The sequence below is a fragment of the Ctenopharyngodon idella genome, chromosome 15 (assembly GCF_019924925.1).
Source record: "Ctenopharyngodon idella isolate HZGC_01 chromosome 15, HZGC01, whole genome shotgun sequence".
In the NCBI taxonomy this organism is placed as follows: domain Eukaryota; kingdom Metazoa; phylum Chordata; class Actinopteri; order Cypriniformes; family Xenocyprididae; genus Ctenopharyngodon; species Ctenopharyngodon idella.
In genome coordinates this window covers 18,443,115-18,465,288 of record NC_067234.1, presented here as the reverse complement: position 1 = coordinate 18,465,288, position 22,174 = coordinate 18,443,115, and the positions used below count along the sequence as shown (strand labels likewise).

General features: G+C 37.2%; 1 protein-coding gene across 1 annotated transcript; it reads right to left on the bottom strand.

Moving 5' to 3' along the window:
* Positions 1-103: 103 nt before the first annotated feature.
* On the bottom strand, positions 104-22,162 carry c2cd3 (C2 domain containing 3 centriole elongation regulator). The gene is made up of 33 exons (XM_051861621.1): positions 21,985-22,162; positions 21,420-21,686; positions 19,467-19,624; positions 19,155-19,342; positions 18,402-18,529; positions 17,823-17,949; positions 17,581-17,718; positions 16,822-16,969; positions 15,959-16,044; positions 15,575-15,769; positions 15,359-15,468; positions 15,020-15,138; positions 14,788-14,919; positions 14,236-14,682; positions 13,939-14,090; positions 13,060-13,303; positions 12,799-12,976; positions 12,544-12,727; positions 12,049-12,221; positions 11,798-11,933; positions 11,083-11,351; positions 10,546-10,626; positions 9,549-10,169; positions 8,844-9,140; positions 8,627-8,765; positions 7,487-7,551; positions 7,156-7,361; positions 6,636-6,769; positions 6,407-6,550; positions 5,693-5,883; positions 2,918-3,740; positions 1,735-1,843; positions 104-440 (listed from the first exon to the last, which is right to left on the bottom strand). Exons 1-33 carry the CDS (start codon positions 22,034-22,036, stop codon positions 309-311), a joined length of 6,573 nt encoding a protein of 2,190 aa, XP_051717581.1. The 5' UTR covers positions 22,037-22,162; the 3' UTR covers positions 104-308.
* Between the last annotated feature and the right edge of the window lie 12 nt (positions 22,163-22,174).

Here is a 22,174-nt window from a genome sequence, read left to right as displayed (position 1 = left end):
TTAAAGCCTTTGAGCAGCTCAGTCTGACAGCATTTACCTGCCATAGACAACCAACAATGTAAAACTAAATAGTGAAAATGGGACAAAAACAATTAGCCATATATGGAAATACAAAAATTATTTATTACAAAAATAGTTTATTACTGCAAATAAACAACTTTTTTAATGCTTACATTATCCAAAAATCCCATTAGGAAACCATATTGCATTATGTAAGAAATAAATAAGCATCAAAAATGCACATACTTTAAATACAAATTTAAAAAAAAAAATTAAAAACAAGTGCACACATAAATCAGAAGAATGTACTAACTTCCTTCTGTAAACTTTGAAGCAAATATTTTTGCAATTCTCTTGGTCTCTTCACTCCTCTGTGATGGAGGGATGCTGGGTCTTGATCGAGGCATTCTTCGATATAGATTCACAGGATTTACAGTCTCCTGAATGAAAGAATTTTGAATGATCAAATCAGGACAACTTTAAATTAATTAAATAATTTTACAAATAAGAAAGCGTACCAAGATTCATGAACTTTGGAGATTGTTCACAACATAAAGGTCATTGTGGACCACATTTGAAAGTGTATTCACTCATATCTACTGAATGATTTGATCAATAGCCTAGGATGACCCCAAAAAGTACGTTTTTAGAGGCTTTTCAGTTTTTTTATATAGGCGTAAATGGAATATATATGACCAACAGATCAGGTGAATGGATGGATGGACAAATATCTAACTAACCACTTACCATAAATAGGAAAAAAATGAACCATCCTGGGAGAGGTCACAGGATTATTATCGTTAACTAAAACTAAAACTATTAAACATTTCTCTTAATTTAAATAAAGCTGAAATAAAATGAATATTAGCTAAAATTAAAATAAGTTTAAGTTGAAGCACTAAAATTATTAACTGGAAATAAATAAAAACTAAAATGAACTAAAATTAGGGATGCACGATATATCGGCCACCAGCCGATATATGTTAATTTTTAATGTTATCGGCCCGATAAGAAAGCCGACAGATAATGGCTTATTTCCTTCAGCTGAGACACTTCAGATGCGCACTGTTCGCCATGATGGTTTTGAATTGCTTGAAATATGATTGGAGTCACTTCAAAAAGGAAAATAGTGTGTGGCACAAATCTGTCATATAGGCTACATGAAATTATAATGAGAACATTATAATTGTGTGCTTTGGACATGGCTTTAAATGGTGAGCCTTTTGTTTTTGTAATCAGGCTCTCCAAAAGTATATAAAAATTTGGATTTAGATTCATCGGCCAATATATGGTTTATCGGCTTTCAAATATAAAGATTTATCGGTTATCGGTATCTGCCAAAATTTTCATATTGGTGCATCCCTAAATAAAAATAAATTGGAAATAAAAATAAATTAAACCTAAATAGCAATATTTAAAAAAAAAAAAAAAAAAAATCACTAAGGCTAATTCTAAGGCTAAGGCTAATTCTAAAATATTAATAAAACTATAATAAAAATAAAAACTAAAACAACACTGTCCTGGGACTATCTCCATACTTATATTCTCTGACAGTTTCAGAAAAGAAAATAATGATAAAGAAGAAAAATCATAAGAAAAACAACAAAATGCATTAACTGAAGTATCTTCAGTACATTAAATCTGAAAAAGTATTGTTTTATCTATAATCTATAGTCTTTCACCAAATGGTAGCAGTATCTTTATTGAAACTTCTAAAAATGGGAGAGTACTCACAGATTCATTTGCTGCTGATGGAAAGACAGGTGCCATCCTCAAAGCCCTCATGGATGCCTCCAGATGGTGCGCCGATAAGAAGAAATTTGGAATCTCTACAGATTCCGAACTGCAAGGAGGGGTTTAGCCAAAAATAACACAGATATCAAGTAATAAAAACAGCAGTTTAAAGGATATTCACCTGTCAATGGCAGCTTTTTTTTGAACACTTGTCCATAGACTTCCACTGTAAATTCACTTATAATCAGGGCTTGACATTAACACTCGCCAACCTGCCAAATGTGGGTGGATTTCAGCAGTGGCGTGTAACGCAGTCACTCCTACTAGCACTCCATTTGGCGGGTTGAATTTTATATGTAATATAACATTTTTCAAATGTAGTTGTTTAAATAAAAATAATAAACTAAGTGCAATGTAGTGTCAAAAATATAGATTTTTCGATACATATTGACACTGAAATATCTGAAATGCTTTCAATACTCATTTACCACAGAATAGATACACGATACCAGCTGCACTTTCTCACTCTCTCATCTCTCCAACAGCGAGCTGACACACAAACCCACCTCCCTAAATCACTCGTTTCATTTGCTCCAGATGAATTTCAGCGTGAGATTGCGCATAATTTTACTCATTCCCACATATTTTGTGCTCACACTCAAAGTGCGGCACATAAAGCCATCTCTCAGTACTAAATTGAGTTCTTTTTCACTGCTTAATACACACAAAATAATGTCAAAATTCCAGTCTTGGCGAGTATTCAGATAAACACAGTCAATTGTTTTAAGTGAAAGAAAGCAGTTGAGAAAGAAAACGCATGTGTAACAGTATAATGGATTAGTGTGTCAGGTCTTAAAGTGACAGCAGCCTAATATACCTGCTGCCAAATTATGAGATAATATTAAAAATATCTATATGGCAGTTTTTTCCCCCAATGGTATTGATGTCAAAATTGTGGTCAGTAAAAATGCTGAGTGGCTAGTAACTTGGAAAACCACTAGCAAAAAAGTTAATGCCAAGCCCTGCTTATAATGTAAGTCTATGGGGAAAGTGTCAAAACTTTTTTTGTTGCTTTTCACAAACTGAGGCACAGGATGACAATTTTCAGAGGTAATCAACAGCATGCCACATGTGCTGTCAAAAGAAAAAGCTGTTTTGTGACATATAAAGCTTGGAAGGATACGGTTTTGTTCTCCTCTCAACACTTTTATCATCCGTTTCTGAACCAGACTCTGTAGGAGGAGGCGAGTTTGATTTCTCATCTCTTTCTTCAGGCCCACTGTTACTTATGTCATAATCTTCAACCTCACTAATGCTAGAAAGAGCACCGTCTCCATCCAGACCATCTGGAGAGGGCTGCTGTTCCCGATGATCTGTGGCAATAGCTCTTTCACTCCTAAATGTATCCAGATCAGTTTCAGATCCTTCACAGATATCTGAATCAGAATCAATGCCTTGTGATTCTGCAGTCAATGACTGCGGGTTAACACCTGGAACAAGTTCTCTGACGTTTCTTTCCTCTCCTTGAGTGTGGATGGTGTCGTCATGCAGTAACTCCAGACTCTCCAGAGATCCCATATCTGGGTCAGACAGTAGGCTGGTCCAGGGACTGGTTCTGTCTGTGACTGAAGTGACCTCATTGAGAGCTCGGGGCTGTATTAAAGTTTCCTCAAAGTCTTCATGCTCATCTTCATCTTTATCGTCTTCTTTACACTCATCTTCATCAGATGAGTGATCGGTGGAGCTGTGATGGAGCTTTTCATCTTCAGATGCAGCTGGTGACTGTCTGATCTCTGCAGGAGGAGGAAAGCTGATGGGCAAGACTTCATCTTCATCCTCCAACAGCATGTGTGAGTCTTTATGAAAGCGTGGCTCTATCTCACAGCTGTCAGACTCTGATAATATCAGCTGATCAACCCCAGAGGATAAACGCTCATCAACCGCATCAGGAGTGGTGGACCTTTTATAGGTAGTTGGTGCTTCTTCCATCTGGTGTTCACTTAAGCCTGATTTAAAATAAATACAGTATTAAAAATATTGCTGCAAGCAGCAATTAAGGGTCCAAGCACAACAGAAGCAAACAAAGAAGCTAATAGCAGACCAACAATGTCATAATGAGACAAAGACACCACATGTCAATTTTAAAGTCAGACTAACAGTGCTGTAGTTAGAGCCAATTTCATGAGCATGTCAAATTTGTTGAAAATATCTCATTTCGTTTAGGAGTTGTAGTTATTTATATGTATGAACAAAAAAAATGACCCACACCTGACTTTGATTACATTTTTTTTGCCACTTACTATCAAAATTTTGACATTTGGCAATCAACATAATGTCAGCGACCTATGTTACCGATTTTACTAAGGTGGTTTCATCTCGATCGGACTAACAGTTTCTAAGATATTCGCGAATGTTGTTTAAACGCTAAATCACAATGTTGCAATAACCATAAGGCGAAACCTAGCATGTTTGGTGTCATTGGACTCAGCAAGGATTCAGGAATCCATGGAGATGACATCCGTGAAAATAAGTCAACCACATCTAAAGTCAAGCATGTAAATAATTTTTTGGTCCAAAAACTTCTCAGACTTCTTCAGGGCATCATACCAGAGTTTCGTAATGATACATTCATGTGTTCATAAAATACAGCATTTTACTACAAAATTCAAAATGGTCGATGCCCCGAATCTAACAAGACCACTTTTATGATTTTTGGACAAACCGTCCAGAAGTTAAAAGCAAAAATAGCCATTTTTCGTATCTCCTGACCAGTAGGTGGCACTGCGCCAAAACTCAGCATGTAACCTCAGGTCATGCTTGTGATGACATGGACAAAGTTTGGTCTGAATACGATAAAGCGTTGAGGAGATACAGCCTTACGTCTATTTTCGCAAGCACTACTTAAATTCATTCACACGTTTTTCGAAAACGGTTCAACAAATCAACTTGAATTCCACAACTTGGTCTGAAGATGATCTGGTTCAGTTTTCGTGAAAATTGGAGCAATGGCCTAGGAGGAGTTCGAAAAAGTAGGTTTTTCAAAAATTCAAAATGGCGGGAAAATTTTCATGACGGAACATGACAGCGTGATTTTTTTCCACAAACAGTTCAGCGGAAATCCCCGCCCTGCAACCAATTTCATTGGCTCAGGTTACAGTGACGGGAAGGGTTGGGTGTAGGCAATCGTTATTGTGATTGACATGGACAATTAAATGTTTAGAATCGGTTTCAGGACGGGATTTCCGCTGAACTGGTTTGGGGAAAAAAAAAAAAAAAATCACGCAACATAATGTCATCGGGTCGAATTGTCTTAAGGCCAGACACCACAGGTGAATGATTACATTAAGAACTGCATTTTTCTATTGCAAGTTATGTTTAAATATGCAAATGAGGAATTATCTAATTAAATATGCACTAATCTGCATACATTTCTAGAACAAAAATCTGGATAAAGACAGGATCAAAATTCTAGTTAAAATTCAGCATGTTAGAGTCAAAGGTTTTTACAGAAGGGATTTTGGATATCTCTTTTTATCACTCCATAAACCAGAAAATAATGTCAACAGCCAGAAAAAAAAATTCAACATTCCATAAAATCAGGCAAATAATACATGAACAAACCCCTCTGTAAAAAACCTGCAGAATATAGATAGGAATAAAACTGTAAAGTTTGGTGTATGTACTGTAAGTGCTGCCAAAGTAGAGATTTCTGACTCATTTTGAGAAAATGGCCTTTAAAGATATGTACTGTTATTGAAATCTACAGACACAAATAGATAAAGTGCTATAAAAGATACACTTACAAGTATATTTTGGATTTCTTTCCACTAGTCTGAAAAAAACACTATGAAAGGCCCAAAATCTCAAAATTAACAGATGCATGAAAAAAACTGTGTTTTTGCCTGTAGTGTCTCGCCTTAAATAAAACAGGAAATCACACAAACCGATAGCTACTCACCCTTTATGATGTTATTGACCTCTCCCACCAGCTGACTGGACTTCAGTAGGAGTTGTGTCGTGTCCGTCTCCGAGTCTCTGTGCTCTTCCTGCCTGGGGGTTCCTCTCAGCTCACTCAGCTTTGAGAATGTTGGAGTGGACAACTTCCGGCTGAAATATCTTTGAATATCATCCAGCTCACCAAGGTTTTTCCTGAAAACGCAACAAAAATTCCATTAATAATCAAAATGACAGCCAAACTGGAATGAATCAATTAGCAGTCCAAATAAAAGCCTAGATCTGAAAAAAAATTTTGAAGTGTAATTTATTCCTGTGATGCAAAGCTGAATTTTCAGCATCATTACTCCGGTCTTCAGTGTCACGTGATCCTTCAGAAATCATTCTGATATGATGATTTAGAAGCATTTCTTATTATTATCAGTGCTAAAAACAGTTGTGCTGCTTCATATTTTTGGTGGAAACTGTTTTCAGAATTATTTGATGAACAGAAAACGTTTTTAAAATAGAAATCATTTGTAACACTGTACATGTCTGTACTATTACTTATGATATGGTTTCTCTGACATTAAATGCCAGTCTTTGAATGTGCATAACTTTTATTTGGAGTACATGTGTTGAACACGTAAACTGATATTTGTATTTCATATAGACTCTGATAATTATCTGATGTGACATCTTAACCTTTCAGCCAGGAAGTGGAGGACAGTGTGGCTACCTGAGGGCAGAGAAGAGTGTTGAACTGGATGGATGGGAATCTCCAGCCAAGGAGGAGCGAGATGTTTTCTCACCCTCATGTAAAGTCTGATGGAACATTCTTACGTTGTCCATGTGCTCGTCGTGCCGATCTGTCACACTGGATCTGACAAAACATCCCCATAGATTTTATTTCAGATAGTAAATCTGCTAATAAGGCAGATTCTATTTCATTGTCCCTAAATAAATACCTGTCAGAGAGCAGTCTTTCAAAGTGATCAGGTGGTGTGTTGATCCTCTGCTCTGAGAATCGACTAATGTGGCTGGGGAAGCTGCTGTACGTAGCTGTTGTCTGATAGCAGAATGGAAGTGCACTAAAGAGAGCCTGCAAAAGACATAATCATCACCATGTGTGGTCGACATTTTCAGGTGGAAAGAACAGGTTATTTATTTTTATACACTACCAGTCAAAAGTCTGGTCAAAAGTTTCTGATGCTCAATTATTAATAAACGTTTTTATTTTTATAAATGTTGAAAAGACTTTTGGCTGCTTAATGTATTTGTGGAAACTGTGATTTCAGGATTCTCTGATGAATAGAAAGTTCAAAAGAACAGCATTTATTTGAAATAGAAATCTTTTGTAACATTATAAATGTCTACTGTCATTTTCCACAAAAATATTAAGTAGCACAAACTATTTTCAACACTGATAATAACAAATGTTTTTTGAGCAGCAGATCAGCAAGAAAACAAAATCCATGAATGGCTTACACTCGAGTCTGGAGCAACAGTCTCGTGGGCCGTCTGTCTCTGTGCCCGGAGGTCATGTACTGCCCTCAGAGGAGACACAGACACCTTTAGCTGTCCCTGACACTGCCCGCTGAAATCAGTGATGTTATACCAGCCACAAACTGACTGAAATCCTGACAGAAGTGGTGACAAGTCTACAGACACAAATCCAATCACCCGTTCGACCTCTGAAAAGGAAAATACATTGTAAAACTAGCCGTTTACATTTTCTTAAGAAAATATGAGTGGTGCCTGCCTTTGTAAAACTTGCCACAATGCTAGGCTGTTGTGGATGATTGCTATGTGTAATTACCTCCTTTATGCCAAACTTTAAAAACCAAGGACTGCTGGGGATCCAAAAGTAGCTCCTTTGACAGACTGAAAACAAGAAACAGCCACGTGTTTTAAAGGGATAGTTCACCCAAAAATGAAAATTCTGTCTTCATTCTGTCATTCCAAACCCGTAAGACTTTCGTTCATCTTTGGAACACAAATGAAGATCTTTTTGATGAAACCTGAGAGCTTTAGACAGCTACACATCTGACACTTTAAAAAGTTCATAAAGAGATCATAAAACTAATTCAAAATGAGACATGATCGCTTTATATAATGAACAGATTTAATTTAGTCTTTTATTCACATATAAACATTCACCAACTCACACATCTGATATGGTAAATGGAAGCTCAAGCATGCTTGCTTGACGTGCGAGAACCAATGAGGTTCATTCTCGTGTTACGCAGCATGTTTGAGGTTCCGCAAGAGCCAATGAGTTTCATTCTCATGTGTTACACAGCATGTTTGAGCTTCCGCCAGACGCTTGTTCTCAAGTGTCAAACAGGTTTGGTTGAGCTTTTGTTTATGTTCAATGATCAATGTTTATATGTGAATAAAAGCCTAAATTAAATCTGTTCAGTTCATATGGATTAGTTTTACAATCTCTTTATGAACTTTTTGAAGTGTCAAAGTGTCAGTTGCGTAGCTGTCAATGGAGGGACAGAAAGCTCTCAGAATTCATTAAAAAGATCTTTATTTGTGTTCCGAAGATGAACGAAAGTCTTACGGGTTTGGAACGACATGAGGGTGAGTAATTAATGACAGAATTTTCATTTTTGTTTGAACTATCCCTTTAACATGGACCCTTTTCACATTTCCAGGGTTCTCGGAAGCGGCAGTAGTCATAGTTGGGTAAACTTCTATAGTGGTGAATGGGACACGACCGTTGCGTTTCCATTTGCTCCAATAGCAAAAGAAAAAAAAAACATGATAGCATTTCTATGAGATTAATTACATTGGTTACATCCCATAGCCATTGTATTAGACGCACTCAACAGCCTTAACTTTCCTAGATTTACAATATTAAAAACTGTGGAAATGCATAATCAATCACAGTTTGTGAAAAGGGTCCATGAGAACTGCATGAGGAATGTCAAATAGGTTTAAATGGGTTTACCGGCATTCTTGCTGGTGGTCCCACACAGGGCAGTCACTGTCTTTGATCAATTCTGTGGTCACTGTGCCCGGGGCATCGGTGATAGCGTAAGAAACACAGCAACTAGGCAACCCTCCACCCCGCTCAGCGAGAGGACAACCTGAGGATGACAACAGCATTAATATGTTATGAAGTCAAGGTACTTTCAAATGAGAATGAAGCGAATAAGTTATTCTACCCTTCAGACTCAGATGCATGGCTCTGTCCACAGTAACATTGGCTGCGAAGGTGTCCTCATTGTTGAGTTCTTTAGATGGTGGAGAATCAGATCTCACGGCTGATTTAATGAGCTGTTTGCTGGGGGATTGAGATTGTGTGTTGGGGAGGCCTTCTTCCCCCTCCTCTTCTCCTGAACTGTTGAGCTCCTCAATATCGTGAAGCTCAAGTGGTACAGAGTCTGTTGTCACAGTGATATGGACTCTGACCGCAGCACCACTCAGGTTTACAGCAGAACGCTTGAACAGAGGATACACACCTAAAACGAGAGAGAAACAGGCATTAGCCAGAGGAGATGAAACAAAGACTGAAATAAAGATTAAATTTGACCTTAAATAAAGGGGAAATCATCATGTGGTAACACTGTTGCTGTATAATGATTTTTATAATGATTATATAATATGCCAGCATAGTATTATATTATAAAGCATTACAAGATTTCTATCTAATTCATTAAATAACAGTTTATCTATAATATCTAATTTAGTAGCCATCACTCTAAAGAATGTGCCTTGATTGTGTTAAAATAAATAGAAATATAAATGGTCATGTAAAACTAAATTACAATTGTTTTTGACTAATATCATTGTGAACTAAGGGGAAAAAAATTTAAATTAAAATTTTAGCCCCTTTACAGGTAAACAACAAAAAGATGAAATAACTCTACCGCTGATTGTTTGGTGGTGCTTCAAGGTCCCAGCAAGAGCAGAGAGATCCACAAAGGCAGAGCCCACCAGACGATCAGCGTTATGAGGCCGGACTCTCTTCTCCTTCCCAAAGGACACCCACAACTGCACCTCCAGCCTCTCCTCCCTCAGGTACCAGCGCAGAGGTTGAGTCCTCCTCAACACCACGCTTCTGCTCCCCTGAAATGCCACCGTGGCTAAACCCTCTTCTCCCTCGCTCTCTTCTGGAACAGGATGTCTAAGTTCTGAGCAGAAGGTCTGCTGGTCGTACAGTTTGTATCTGTAGTAGCAGTAGGTTGAACGCTGTAAGTCTTCATGTCCTGGCAGCAGCAGGCAATGGATGGGCAGCCACACTCTAGGCATGGAAAGTGATAATGCCAGAGACTTTGTGCTTTCTTCCAAAGTATCTTCGTCCTCTATATCGGCCTCATCTTCACTGTCTTGCCCCACGTCCCACCCGAGTCCACGGGCCGAACTGATTACTCGCTCTCTATCTGCATGATGGGAAAAACTGATGGAGATTTCAAGTCCTCCTGCTGAAGTCAGACTGTGAGGTGATGCTGTGCTCTGAGGTAGAGAGAGACTGTACCAGCCTGATATACCTGTAAATAAATAAATAAATAAATTCATTTTTTGAAATATATTATTTTATTTAAATCCTATTAATATTCAATACCCTTATACCATAAACAAATAAATACAATTAAATAATAAAAATACGGCCAAGCAAAAGAGATACATTTTTTAAATGCTAAAATGTAAAAATTAAATAAATAAATATATATAAATTAACAATACAAAATAAAAATTAAACATTTAAATCCTAATAATATTCAATACTTTCATACCATAAATAAATAAAAAAAATAATAGAAATATTGCCGAATAAAAGTGATGTTTCAAAATGCTAAAATGCAAATAAATAAATATTATTATACTATATATAAATTCTTATTCACATATATAATACTTTCATACCACTTCTTTTATGAATCAGATCTGCAAGCTTAATTTTCACAGTGCCCAAGACAGCATCCTTCGATCTTGTTGTATCGACCACTGCAATGAGATAAAAGAAACTTACAATACATAGTATTTACAACGCTGAAATGGAGTGATCATAATAGTAATTTAAAAATAAAGGTTAAAAATTATACTAAACGGTAAGTGTAAAGCCAAAAATAACTTTTACATTAAAAAATGTGTTTGTGAAAATATGAATAGTAAACAGAAAAAAAAATGTAATAATTACAAAAAAATAATAATAATCTGAACCACTAATGTAATATATAGTGACCTGTCGAACCGAAAAAAATATATATTTTTTTTTCTTACAACACAGAACTACACCCCCACACACATCCTTGGATCTTTTGCAAGATGGGATTATATAATGAAAGGCTGCATGTCATGTTTTTGTCATTTATAACCTAAAGGTATCAAAACATCCTTGACAGAAATGTGTCATGACAAAATGACATCTCCACATCTACCTTTCCAAGTGGAGTAACTCACTTTTGCGCGTGTCTCTGTTGTAAACGGTGAAGACGGCCACTGCCTCCTGCAGGAGTTCAGCAAGACTGACGCTCTCCCCGCTGTCTCTCTGCACCAGCAGGTTACAGCAGAACTCTGCGTGATGTTCAAACTCCGGGCAGAAACTTCTGGCCGCCACACGCGTGCTTCGAACCTCGCTGTCCGGCAGGAAGGACAACTGCATGGTGATGAAGGAGTTCAGCCCCACTTCAGAGTAATACTGCAGTGAGCTGTCTGTATCTGCAAGAACTCTGAGAAACAACAGAAAGATGCTCAATAAAAATAATACTAATACTAATACTATATACTAATAAAAAAATACTATAAAGATGGAAAATGTTTGCCATTAAGTGAATGACTGTCAGTTGGCGGGACCTATGTTGCGATGATGATGCCTATTCGTCATTGTCTTGCTCTGGGGGCAGTCATATGCAAATGTATTTGCACGTGTGACGTTACAAATCCCACAAAATCCAAATGAGCCATTTGTGGAGCTTGATTAAATAAATGCTTTGTTTATAATGAGCAGGATGTTTTAATGGTACAAAGACCTCTTATATGTCAAAAGATCAAGGAAAATTTGATTTCTCATGTCATGACCCCTTGAAATTAATTTAATCAAGCTAGATTGCTGTGTGGAAAGCATTTGGGGTAATTGTTAAAAACCTAAAGGGAGACTGGAGGTAGATTGACTCACTTGGCTGCAGCTTGCAGCCCGGCTGCTCTGTGCACCTGCACCACCAGTATCACTCTGCGGGAGGGCACGACCCCACTCTTCACTCCGACACTCCTCATTGGTCGAGACTTGTACTGAACGCTTACTTCAAGCAGCCCTACAGGCAAGTACAGACAAAAATAGAATTTTGTTTTTTTACATTTGCTTCAAATTCATGTTATACTTTATCTGTTATCTGTATGCAGTTTTAAAAGAATTAGGTATATAACTACCAGGGGACTGAGGCTGCGTGTCAACAGGTCGGTCAGTTCTTGGTACCAGAGGGAGGGAGAAAAATTGCGCATCGGTCTGACCTTGTTTCTGCATGGTTACCATGCCACACAGTTTGGACATGGGAAGCAGTCCTTTGGCTACCAGCTGATCTCTAACATTCGGATAATAATACCTGAAAAATGTTTTTCAATAGGCCTGTAAATAAGTCATATTTTTCACACAAACAAGCAAATAATTACCAAATAAATGTTTTTTTTTTTTAAGGCTACAATGTGAAAAATGAATCAATACAATTAAATAATAAAAATATTGCCAAATAAAAGATACACATTTTTGAATTCTAAAATGCAAATAAATAAATAAAATTAAATAATAAAAATATTGTCAAATAAAAGACACAATTTTAAATGGTAAAATGTAAAAGCAAATAAAAGTGTCCAAGAATACATACATTAAAACTGAGGACTAAACTACAAGTTCTACATTTACTGTACCTGCACCAAACCTCAAACTGCACTCCTCCTCCGTTCCTTATTCCCTGATTGACCAGTGAGCTTAGCAGTATTCTTTGCACTGGGAAGTCAGGAGGAGTCAGTAGGACATGGGTCTCATTATGTCCAAAAACAGGGTCAGGCACACAGAGAGTGGTCTCAGTGCGGTACGCCTTTAGGTCCACATCTGTGGAAAAGAAAGTTGGTTGAGCTAAACAGAAAAAGTTTTCTGATACAGTCAGCAAGAAAACAACTTACTGCTCTCAACAACATGTGGATCCATGTCCTCTCTCGACTCATTTTGTGCAGGGAAGGAGTACTGGATGTAACAGTCAGCCTCTCCCCACACTGTGGACTGCAGAGGCGTCAGACCCTTCACTCTCTCTACTCGGATCATGAAGACATGCTCACGCAGAACATCTGCAATGGTACTGGCCTAAAAGAACATTGATTTAGAAACAATTTAGGCTTCAGTTTTAAGCATCAGTGCTGCTTTCTGGAGTTTTAAAATGAACTAGCCTTGGTTTCTACACGTGGCCGGTGGTCTAACATGTGCGCCGGTCGAGGCAGCGGAGACACGCGGGCCAACTCGTCGTCCCTCATTCGCTGCAGTGCCGTGATCTGCTGCGCTAGACCCATTGCTAGACACACCCTGAGGTTTCCACGAGTGCTGCCGGTGAATACGTCAACCACGGGCATATAACTGTCCACTCCAACCACTGGATACTGAGACTGCAAGAGCAGCTCACAGATCTTAGGGTCTCTGAAGACAAAGTAAGAAGACAAATTATGATCCAGTGCAATTTTACTATTATTTATAATATTTTGAATTAGCTTTTATTTTTATATTTTCACTTTACATTTTAATTCATTCTAGTTTGTTTTAGTAATTTTGTTATGTGCATTTGTATTTATTATTATTTTATTAAAAAAAAAAAAAAATCTATTTAGGTTTAATTTTATTTCAGTTTTAGTAATTTTTATTTTATTTCAGTTACTTGCCAAGGCAACATTTCTAAATTTTTGTTTTTGCATCTAATATTTATATTTTATTTCAATTAAAGAAAATTATTTTTAATAGATTTTGCTTTATTTAATGCTATGTTTGACAAAGTTATTCATTAAATGTTAAAATTAATATAATAAATTGTTAATATTTTTTATTATCATCAATAATATATAATGAATATTTTATTACATATAACATGATATTTGATTATATATTTATTGTAATAAGAAATGTTAAGAATAGACACAATACTGCTGCATATAAATATAGTAACTACTGTCATATAGATGTTATACATATACTATAATGTAATATACTATAATATAATATAATATAATATACTACAATGTAATATAATATAATATAAAATAAATATAATATAGACCTACCTGAAGGACATGTAGAACTGGTGGAGAGGTAATTTTACTAAACCAAGGAGTTTATCACGATCTGAGCTGCTGGACCTCAACCAAACTTCAATGACCATCATGTTGTTCTTCATTCTTTCCAACAGTCTGCTGGTCAGTGCGATTGGAGCCACCTATACCATGTGAAAAATTAGGTTAAAAGCAAATAACGTACACTAGATTTTCACATTTCGTATTATGGGATTCCAGATGGTTTCCACCACTAACTAATATGGCTAAAGTCTGTGAATTTTCCTCAATTCTCCATTGTGCACAAACCTGAATAAAGTTGAAAGTTGGATGTTTATGGCCCCAGCTCACTGTCGATCGAGCGGTTTCATCGGATTCGAGGAGCTTACAGTTCAAGTAGATATTGGGCTGCATGGGTGCACAGTTAAAATCTTTCCCATCAGGCACCATGAGCAACATATGAAGCAAAACCTCAGTGTCTACCACTTCCTGCCGCAGAGGCTGATGAAGAGAGCTCTGGTATCTGACGTGTGGTGATGTGGATCGAGATCTGGTTGGAGGTATCAGGATACTCTGGACTTGAACACCTGCACTAGGAGACGGGTCTCTCCTGTGGTCGCTCACACATAAACCCTTCTGCCCACCGTGCTCTTCAGTCAGACGAGAAGAGAGAGGTTTTTGTGGACTCAGCATGTGCTTTGCAGGTCTCTTTTTGGTGGAGAAATCATTCTTGTCTGCCGCTAATTCAAATGAAACCTTTACAAACAAAGAACAGGCTGAAGTACAGAACGAATATGTGGGGAATGAATTGCTGGGTTGAATAAAATCTCCTAGATTTGGTTATTATGAGTGATTCATTACCTTCAGAGGACCAACTGCCTGTTTAGCAGTGTTTCCATCCGGTTTTTGAACAGGCAGGGCAGCAGAAATGCTCAGCGACTCACTCTGCATCATGGAGCTCAGAGGAAACATTGCTGATCCAATGAGAATGGGCTAAACAACAAATAAGACAAATAAAATAATGTAAGAGTCTTTGTTTTTTTAAGTTTGTTTGAGGTGTGTATATACTGTGGTTGGCACACACTGCACTTACTGTCTTTTGAAGGCTATTTCTGGAGTAGATCTTGAATGCGACGTTCATCTCCCACCACTGTTTAATAGAAGACCTACTGAACCTCACTGGAAACAAACTTTGGTGCTGAAACGTCACCACTGAAACAAAAATGAATCACCAGTTTGTTACACTAATTCTTGGTTAAACTTTCTTTTGTGATAGTTCACCCAAAAATGAAAATTATCCTATGATTTACTCACCCTCAAGGCATCTTAGGTGTATATCTTCTTTCAGACGAACACAATCAGTAAATCATGGGATAATTTTCATTTTTGGGTGAACTATCCTATTAAAGTTCCCTAAAACTAATGTACTCACCACCCTCTATTACTTTACTAGAGACAACTTTAGTAATCTCTGAAGGCACTCGTTGAACATCCTCATGCCCAGCAGAGACCAGTGGAAAGAGGTACTCTACAATATAAAAACTAGAACAGGACAAGTCAGGTTAGTTTTAAAACAATGAAACTGAAATTTCTAGCCATTGCCATCTATATTTATATTATCTGATATGAAATATCCTAAATGTCGTACCATTTCTTTGTGGTGAGGGGGCGAGGTGGTCTTCCTTTTCTAGAGAGACTTCTTGAAGTACTGTCAGTGGGAACTTTTAACTCACTGATGGTAACCCTTGCAAAACGAATATCTCCAAGCAAAGATATTTTATCCATGCTAAGTCCATAGAGATCATCTCTTGCTTCTGAATGCTGCACATCATCAGAATCAAGCCTTTAAAAAAATATAGGCAATTTACACAACAGCAGATATGAACAAATTATTTTAAAATGTATTGTATTATATTCTGTACCTTTACACAGATGTGAAACATTTACGTGTGTTTATTATTATACTTTTTATGTAGTTTTCTTGTAACTTCAGGATATTGAGTTTTGAGCACTGTGTGTTAATGAAACTGACCGGTTATTTTTAGCTGAGTTTGTGTGTTCTGGCTTCCCTGCTGGGCCTTTCTTCAGATGGTCCTCTTCCAAACATTCATTTGATATCTAAATCAGGAAATGATTTACAAAGTTTTAAAGAATTACAAAGTTTTATGTTTAAAGTGCCCCTATTATGCTATTTTAAAGGCTCCTAATTTAGTTTTAGAGGTCTGCTACAAAAGGTTTGATAAAGGATTCAGTCTCTCTAAACCCCTCCTCAGAGAGCCTACACTTCTGTGATTGGTCAGACGGCCCAGTCTGTTGTGATTGGTCTTCTTTTTATAGTGCGTGTTGGAAAAGAAACGTCCATTACCATATCTGGATTCAGCTCATGTATACACAGCGCATGTATACACAGTGATATGAACAGTAACGATGACGTCAGTTTTACTGTATCAATTCGAGACTGAGTCCAAGTGCATGTAAAGTGGATTTCCTTTCACAGCATAGAAAACAGCGTCTTCTCAACATGTAGACAACATGAACCAAACTCTTCCAAGCCTCAGCTACAAACTACAGTGTTTGAGGGTGGATTCAAAGTAGACATTGTTCGCGAACAGGCAATGAAGACGGGCATTCTACAAATCTGTTACAAACCTACGTAGGTTTGAGCAGGAAGTAAGACTTGAATTACTGACGACTCATTTCAGGCAGTTCACAATCGCTTCTTTCTTTTGGGAGACAATAACTCCATTTATCATGGACATCTTTGAAACTTGCAGAACTTTAACTGTACATTTCTAAACAGCTATAGTACACACTACATGAACGATATCCAGAAAAAAAGGGGCACTTTCAGGAAACTACATATAATAGTGTGCTGTTTTACATTGCATGACTTACAGGAGCTTTGTAGAAGAGGTTCTCCAGAAGACTCTGGTCATATTGAGGGTCATTGAGCTCACTGTCCATGAGCACACTACTGTGATCAGACAGAGAATCTGGGAGAGAACCCTCGCCATCCCAGAAATGCAGCACAGATCCATTAACACTGAGGAACAGAGCCATTACAAATATTTAAACTTATATTTTGCAATCACAGATAAAAACATTAAACTCACTCTAAAAAGCTAAGTTGAGAGCAAAGTTACATTTTCATCACTTAAAGGGATAGTTCACCCAAAAATGAAAAATATCCCAAGATTTACTCACCCTCAAGCCATCCTAGGTGTATATGACAATCTGAGTTATATTAAAAAATATTCTGGCTCTTCCAAGCTTTATAATGCGTTGGGTCAGAGAGGTCATTCTTTCGCCGGAACTGGACTAGGAAAAGCCAGTTATTATAGCTTATAAAGTTTTAAATATGGATATTTTTCTTACAAAAACCAATCGCTTCACTTCAGCAGGCCTTTATTAACCCCCTGGAGCTGTGTGGAGTACTTTTACGATGGATGGATGTGCTTTTTTGGGCTTCAAAATGTTGAGGCCCATTCACTACCATTATAAAGCTTTGAAGAGAGAGAATATGTTTTTATATAACTGAGATTGTGTTCGTCTAAAAGAAGATAGTCATATACACCTAGGAAGTAAATCAAGGGATAATTTTCATTTTTGGGTGAACTATCCCTTTAATTTAAAGGTAACAGTAGCCTTGACTACCTTCCCAGCAGCAGATCCACTGCCATGTCCTCTGTGTTGACTCTATTCTGACTTGGTTCTTCGAGGTCCTGAGCAGGATGCTGGAGTTCCGATTGAAGGATATTCTCCAGAAACTGTCCTGATGAGGGCCTATCCGGCCTTTAGGAGGAAGACGATGTTTAACAGTATTAATCAGCACCATTCTGCTAATTTGCTGTCTATTTTGACTCATTAATGTGTAAATGAAATAAAAGTGTTCATACAAAGCGTCACTGTTGTCTTTAAAGAGGGTCGGGGGAACGTCCTTCAGAGGAACATCTGACTCCACATCAGACTTTAAGGCTGAAACCACCATGGCATTTCTGAGTTTGCTACCACGCTCCAGAAGAACTGAGAAATATAAAAAAAAATAAGAGTAAAATATATTGCAAATATTTAAACTACTTAAAGAAAAATAAATAAATAAATAAATACTTTATGCATCAGGTAACTAATTAGTGTCACATGAATATAAAGAGCTGTCTGGTCTTTTTGTCAACAGATGGCTGCAAACATCTCTAAAGAAAAATTGTAATTGGTATAGTTCTGTATCAACACAACAAAAAGAACTGAGCACTATTAAAAAAGTATGTTAATTATTTGTAATAAATTTAAAAGAAGAACTTAGGCTCAATCAGCAGAATTTGGCAATATTAGTTTAGTGATTGGCAGATGATCCTTTAATTTGACCAATGCTTTAAAATTATTTATGAAACAAAGTATTTCAGCCAAACTTTTGCTGTGTTCAACAACAATGTCAATTTGATGATTTAAATTCAGTGAATCAAGTGAATGTGTTTTACCTGACAAAAGGTCAACAGGTGTATGGCTATTTCCTGGAAGATTTTGGGCGGAAGCAGGTTTAGGTTTTCCAGTGGAAGAAGCTGGCATGACGTTACCACATTCTTGAAAATACAAGTAATCCTTCCCTCTAAAACAAGAATTTTGGAAGAAAACAAAACAAAACAATATTTTTATTGTTAACTAAAACCAAATCTGTTAAAAATTGTTTTCATTAAATGAAATAAAACTGAAACAAAATAAAATATAAATATTAGATGAAAAAAATTAAACTCAAGAAACTTAAACAAAAATTACAAACATTGCCTTGGCCACTAACTGAAATAAAATAAGTTTCAGCTGAAGTACTAAAAAAATTAAATCTAAATGAAAATATATATATAAAAAAAAACAAAAACAAACAAACATAAAAAAGCACATAAACTAAACTGAAAATTAAATCTGAAAATTAATTAAAATAAATATTATTAATAAATGGCATATAATTATAATAATATAAATATAAATATTACTAAAATAGCATGGGGGGTTAACCCATTTCCAGAGAATTACTTTAAACATTTGTCACTTAAAAAAATAATTTTAATTATATCGTTTAAATATTTTATGCATATTTTAGTATTTTCATAGACCACAGTCAAGTCTGAAACTGACAACAAGATTTGTCATAAGGCTGAATGTTGTTGCAGTACAACAGCATGTCAACTAAGTGATCTAGTTCCACAATGTTCATTCAACAAAACATAAAAACCAACCTGGGCATGTGACCGGAGCTGCTGCCAGCTGTCTCCTTCACACTCGGGTGAGCCTGATCCAGAGATGGCAGTACAGGCATGTTCTGGTCAACAACTCCAGGAGCCTGTGCGTCGAGGCTCATATCAGTCGTGGGTACTGAACTACTGCTGTCATATCCTTCTGTTAACGGTTCCAGGGCAAGTGTGACCTACAGTACAAGTGAAACAATCACACACAATTAAATTAAGAACCTAAACAGTGCAGTGAATTTGATCAGCTGAATAAATGCAAACTCAGCTGAGCTCAATCTTACAGCTGAACATGTCACCAACCTGAAGCTCGCCAAGTTTTTCTGATGTCGGCGAAACAAGTGTGAAATATCCATTTATGGAGTGAGACAAAGACAGCCGGGCAATCCCAGGGATTTGAGCTCGAGCTATAGGCAAATGATCAACCTTTGTAAGCACATCCAGCACCAATGAGCCCATATCTGTGAACAAACAAATATTATATTCAGTTATGCACCACACGAGATACTGAGGGTACGGAGACTCGAACCCGAGACCTTCGGGTTACAAGTCCGACTCTTTAACCATTAGGCCACAACTGGATAGTTCACCCAAAAAAATCATTTACTCACCCTCATTCCATTCCTGATGTGTATGACTTTCTTTCTTCAAATAAACACAACAGAAGTTTAGAAAAATAATCCATCTCTATAGACCTATTTTGTGTTTGCAAACAGTGATGACTTTTTTGTGGGGGAGCCTACCTGGTGTCAGAAAATGACAGTTCTGCAGTAGCAGTCTGTGCAAGCCACGGAATAAAAGAATAAAAGTTAGTTTTGAGTTTATATCTCACAATTCTGACTTTTTTTCTCGCAAATCTGAGTTTATATCTCACAGTTTTTAGAAGGAAACACAGGATTGTGAGATTTACTCGTTATTTTGACTTTTTTCCCTCAGAATTGTGATATAAACTCACAATTGCAAGATATAAAGTCCGAACTCGGAAATATAATAGGGCTGCAACAATAAGTCAATGCTTCTCGATTCGTGGATCGATTCTGAGATTTTCTGAATCCATCGTGGTTCTTTCTCAAATCGTTTGTGAGCTTAGTTTTTAACAGCAGATGGCACTCTAAGCTAGTTTTTAACCGCATGCTCAAATGCTCACGAAGAAGAGCGTTCGTGCATTCGGCTGAGTCTGACAATGTATTTGCACCTCAGAATGCTTTTATGACGTGAGATTAATGTAAACAGCCCACTGCAAACACCCTTGTAATTCGCTTCAACCTTTTCAAACTTTATGAATGATTATTTTATAGAAGGTTCAAGTGGTGTGTGTGAGGAATTGGAAGCAAGCAGAGTACGGCTGTTTCAAAAGCACGCAGTGCCATCTGCTGTTGAAAACGACTGATTTATTTTCCCAGCCCCAAGATATAAACACGCACATGCACAGAATTGTGAGATAAAAATGTTAAATGTTTAAAAGTTATCTATGTAAAATGTTATAGGTTTAAATATTATTTCATGCAGTAATTGTATGGTTATGTATGTATGTCCCCTTTGAGCTGCATATGTGAATATTACGTAGACTTACTGTTTACATGAAATTCATGCTTTAATAGTAGACTAATCATTGCAGGTTTCATCAGTCCAGTCTGTGACTTGCAACATAAACATCTGCGTTTAGCTTCAAAGTGCGTCTTCAACGACGGTATTCTATAAAAATGAAGACTATATTTTTTTCATTCTGATTCTGACATCCAAAGGCACAACAAAACATTTTTTCTCTTATTCTGTGGATTTTGACCATTTTCCTCCACTTGTTACCACTGTTTTTCTGCCACCACTATGCGCGCGCAGCTGCAAGTGACGTAACTGTGATATCTGCTCCCAAATGGTCTATAACTCCATATAATGCAAGTGAATGGGTGCCACTTGGTTGACGCTTAAAAAAAATACACACCTATCGTTTTGCTTCAGAAGACACCAATTCATCCACTGGAGTCGTATGGATTACCGTCACAATCGCTGTTTGTGGTTTTTCAAGCGTCAAAAGAGCGGCACCAACTCACTTGCATTATATGGACTCAGAGATTGATTATTATCCTATGTGTTTATCTGAAGGAAGAAAGTCATATACATCTGGGATGGCATGAGGGTAAGTAAATGATAAGAGTCAACAATCCCTTTAAATACGTCTCTCTAAAAAGGGACCACCAACAATTAACCATTAAAATACACTATCATATATGGACCTGTATTGCAACCAAGTCTAACCTGTCAAATAAGACGTCAGCTGTTTCGGTCCACATCGAACTGGAAAGCGGGCTGTCGATTTAACCCCTTTCTGTTCAACGTGTCCATCTCTAGGCCTGAAGAAGGTGCCACTGGAAGACTCTCCCCACCATCTCAGCCTGATCAGAGTCACAGGAGGAGGTCTGATGATTGTCCACAGCACTTTACTCACTGTCACTCTCAGGAAACATCTCAGCTGGCCTTCAACCAGAGGAGGAATACTGGTGGATGGGGACACATCACTGAGCACTGCAGAGTGTGGAGAATAAGAAAGATATGAAGGTCATACAGGGAAAAAGCCATTTCAAGTTAACTAGTTTCTTTTTTATATATAACACACAGTCCACGGCGCATCCAACAACAAATAAGCATCAGTCTGTCTCAAAACGGACTGTCCCGCCAATGATACCCTAAAAATGCTGTCTAGGTGGGCAGCTCACTAAGTTTTGAGACACAGCTTTTGTCCTCACTAGGGTTACGAGATTTTAAATCTCTTTAAAAGACTGTTGGATTAGCGACAAATAACCTCCACACTAATGCAACTTACCTTTTTTTCTGTAGCTCACACCCTTTGAGGGTTTCACCTTTTTATTCTTCATTCCTCACATCGAGAGTGTACTAAATATTATTATTAATGAATCAAAACTACCATACTTTGTTGACAGTTGCGTTAACAAACATAATACCGCTGAGCAACAGCACGACCAATCAGATCGCAGAACAACTTCTTCTCTTTG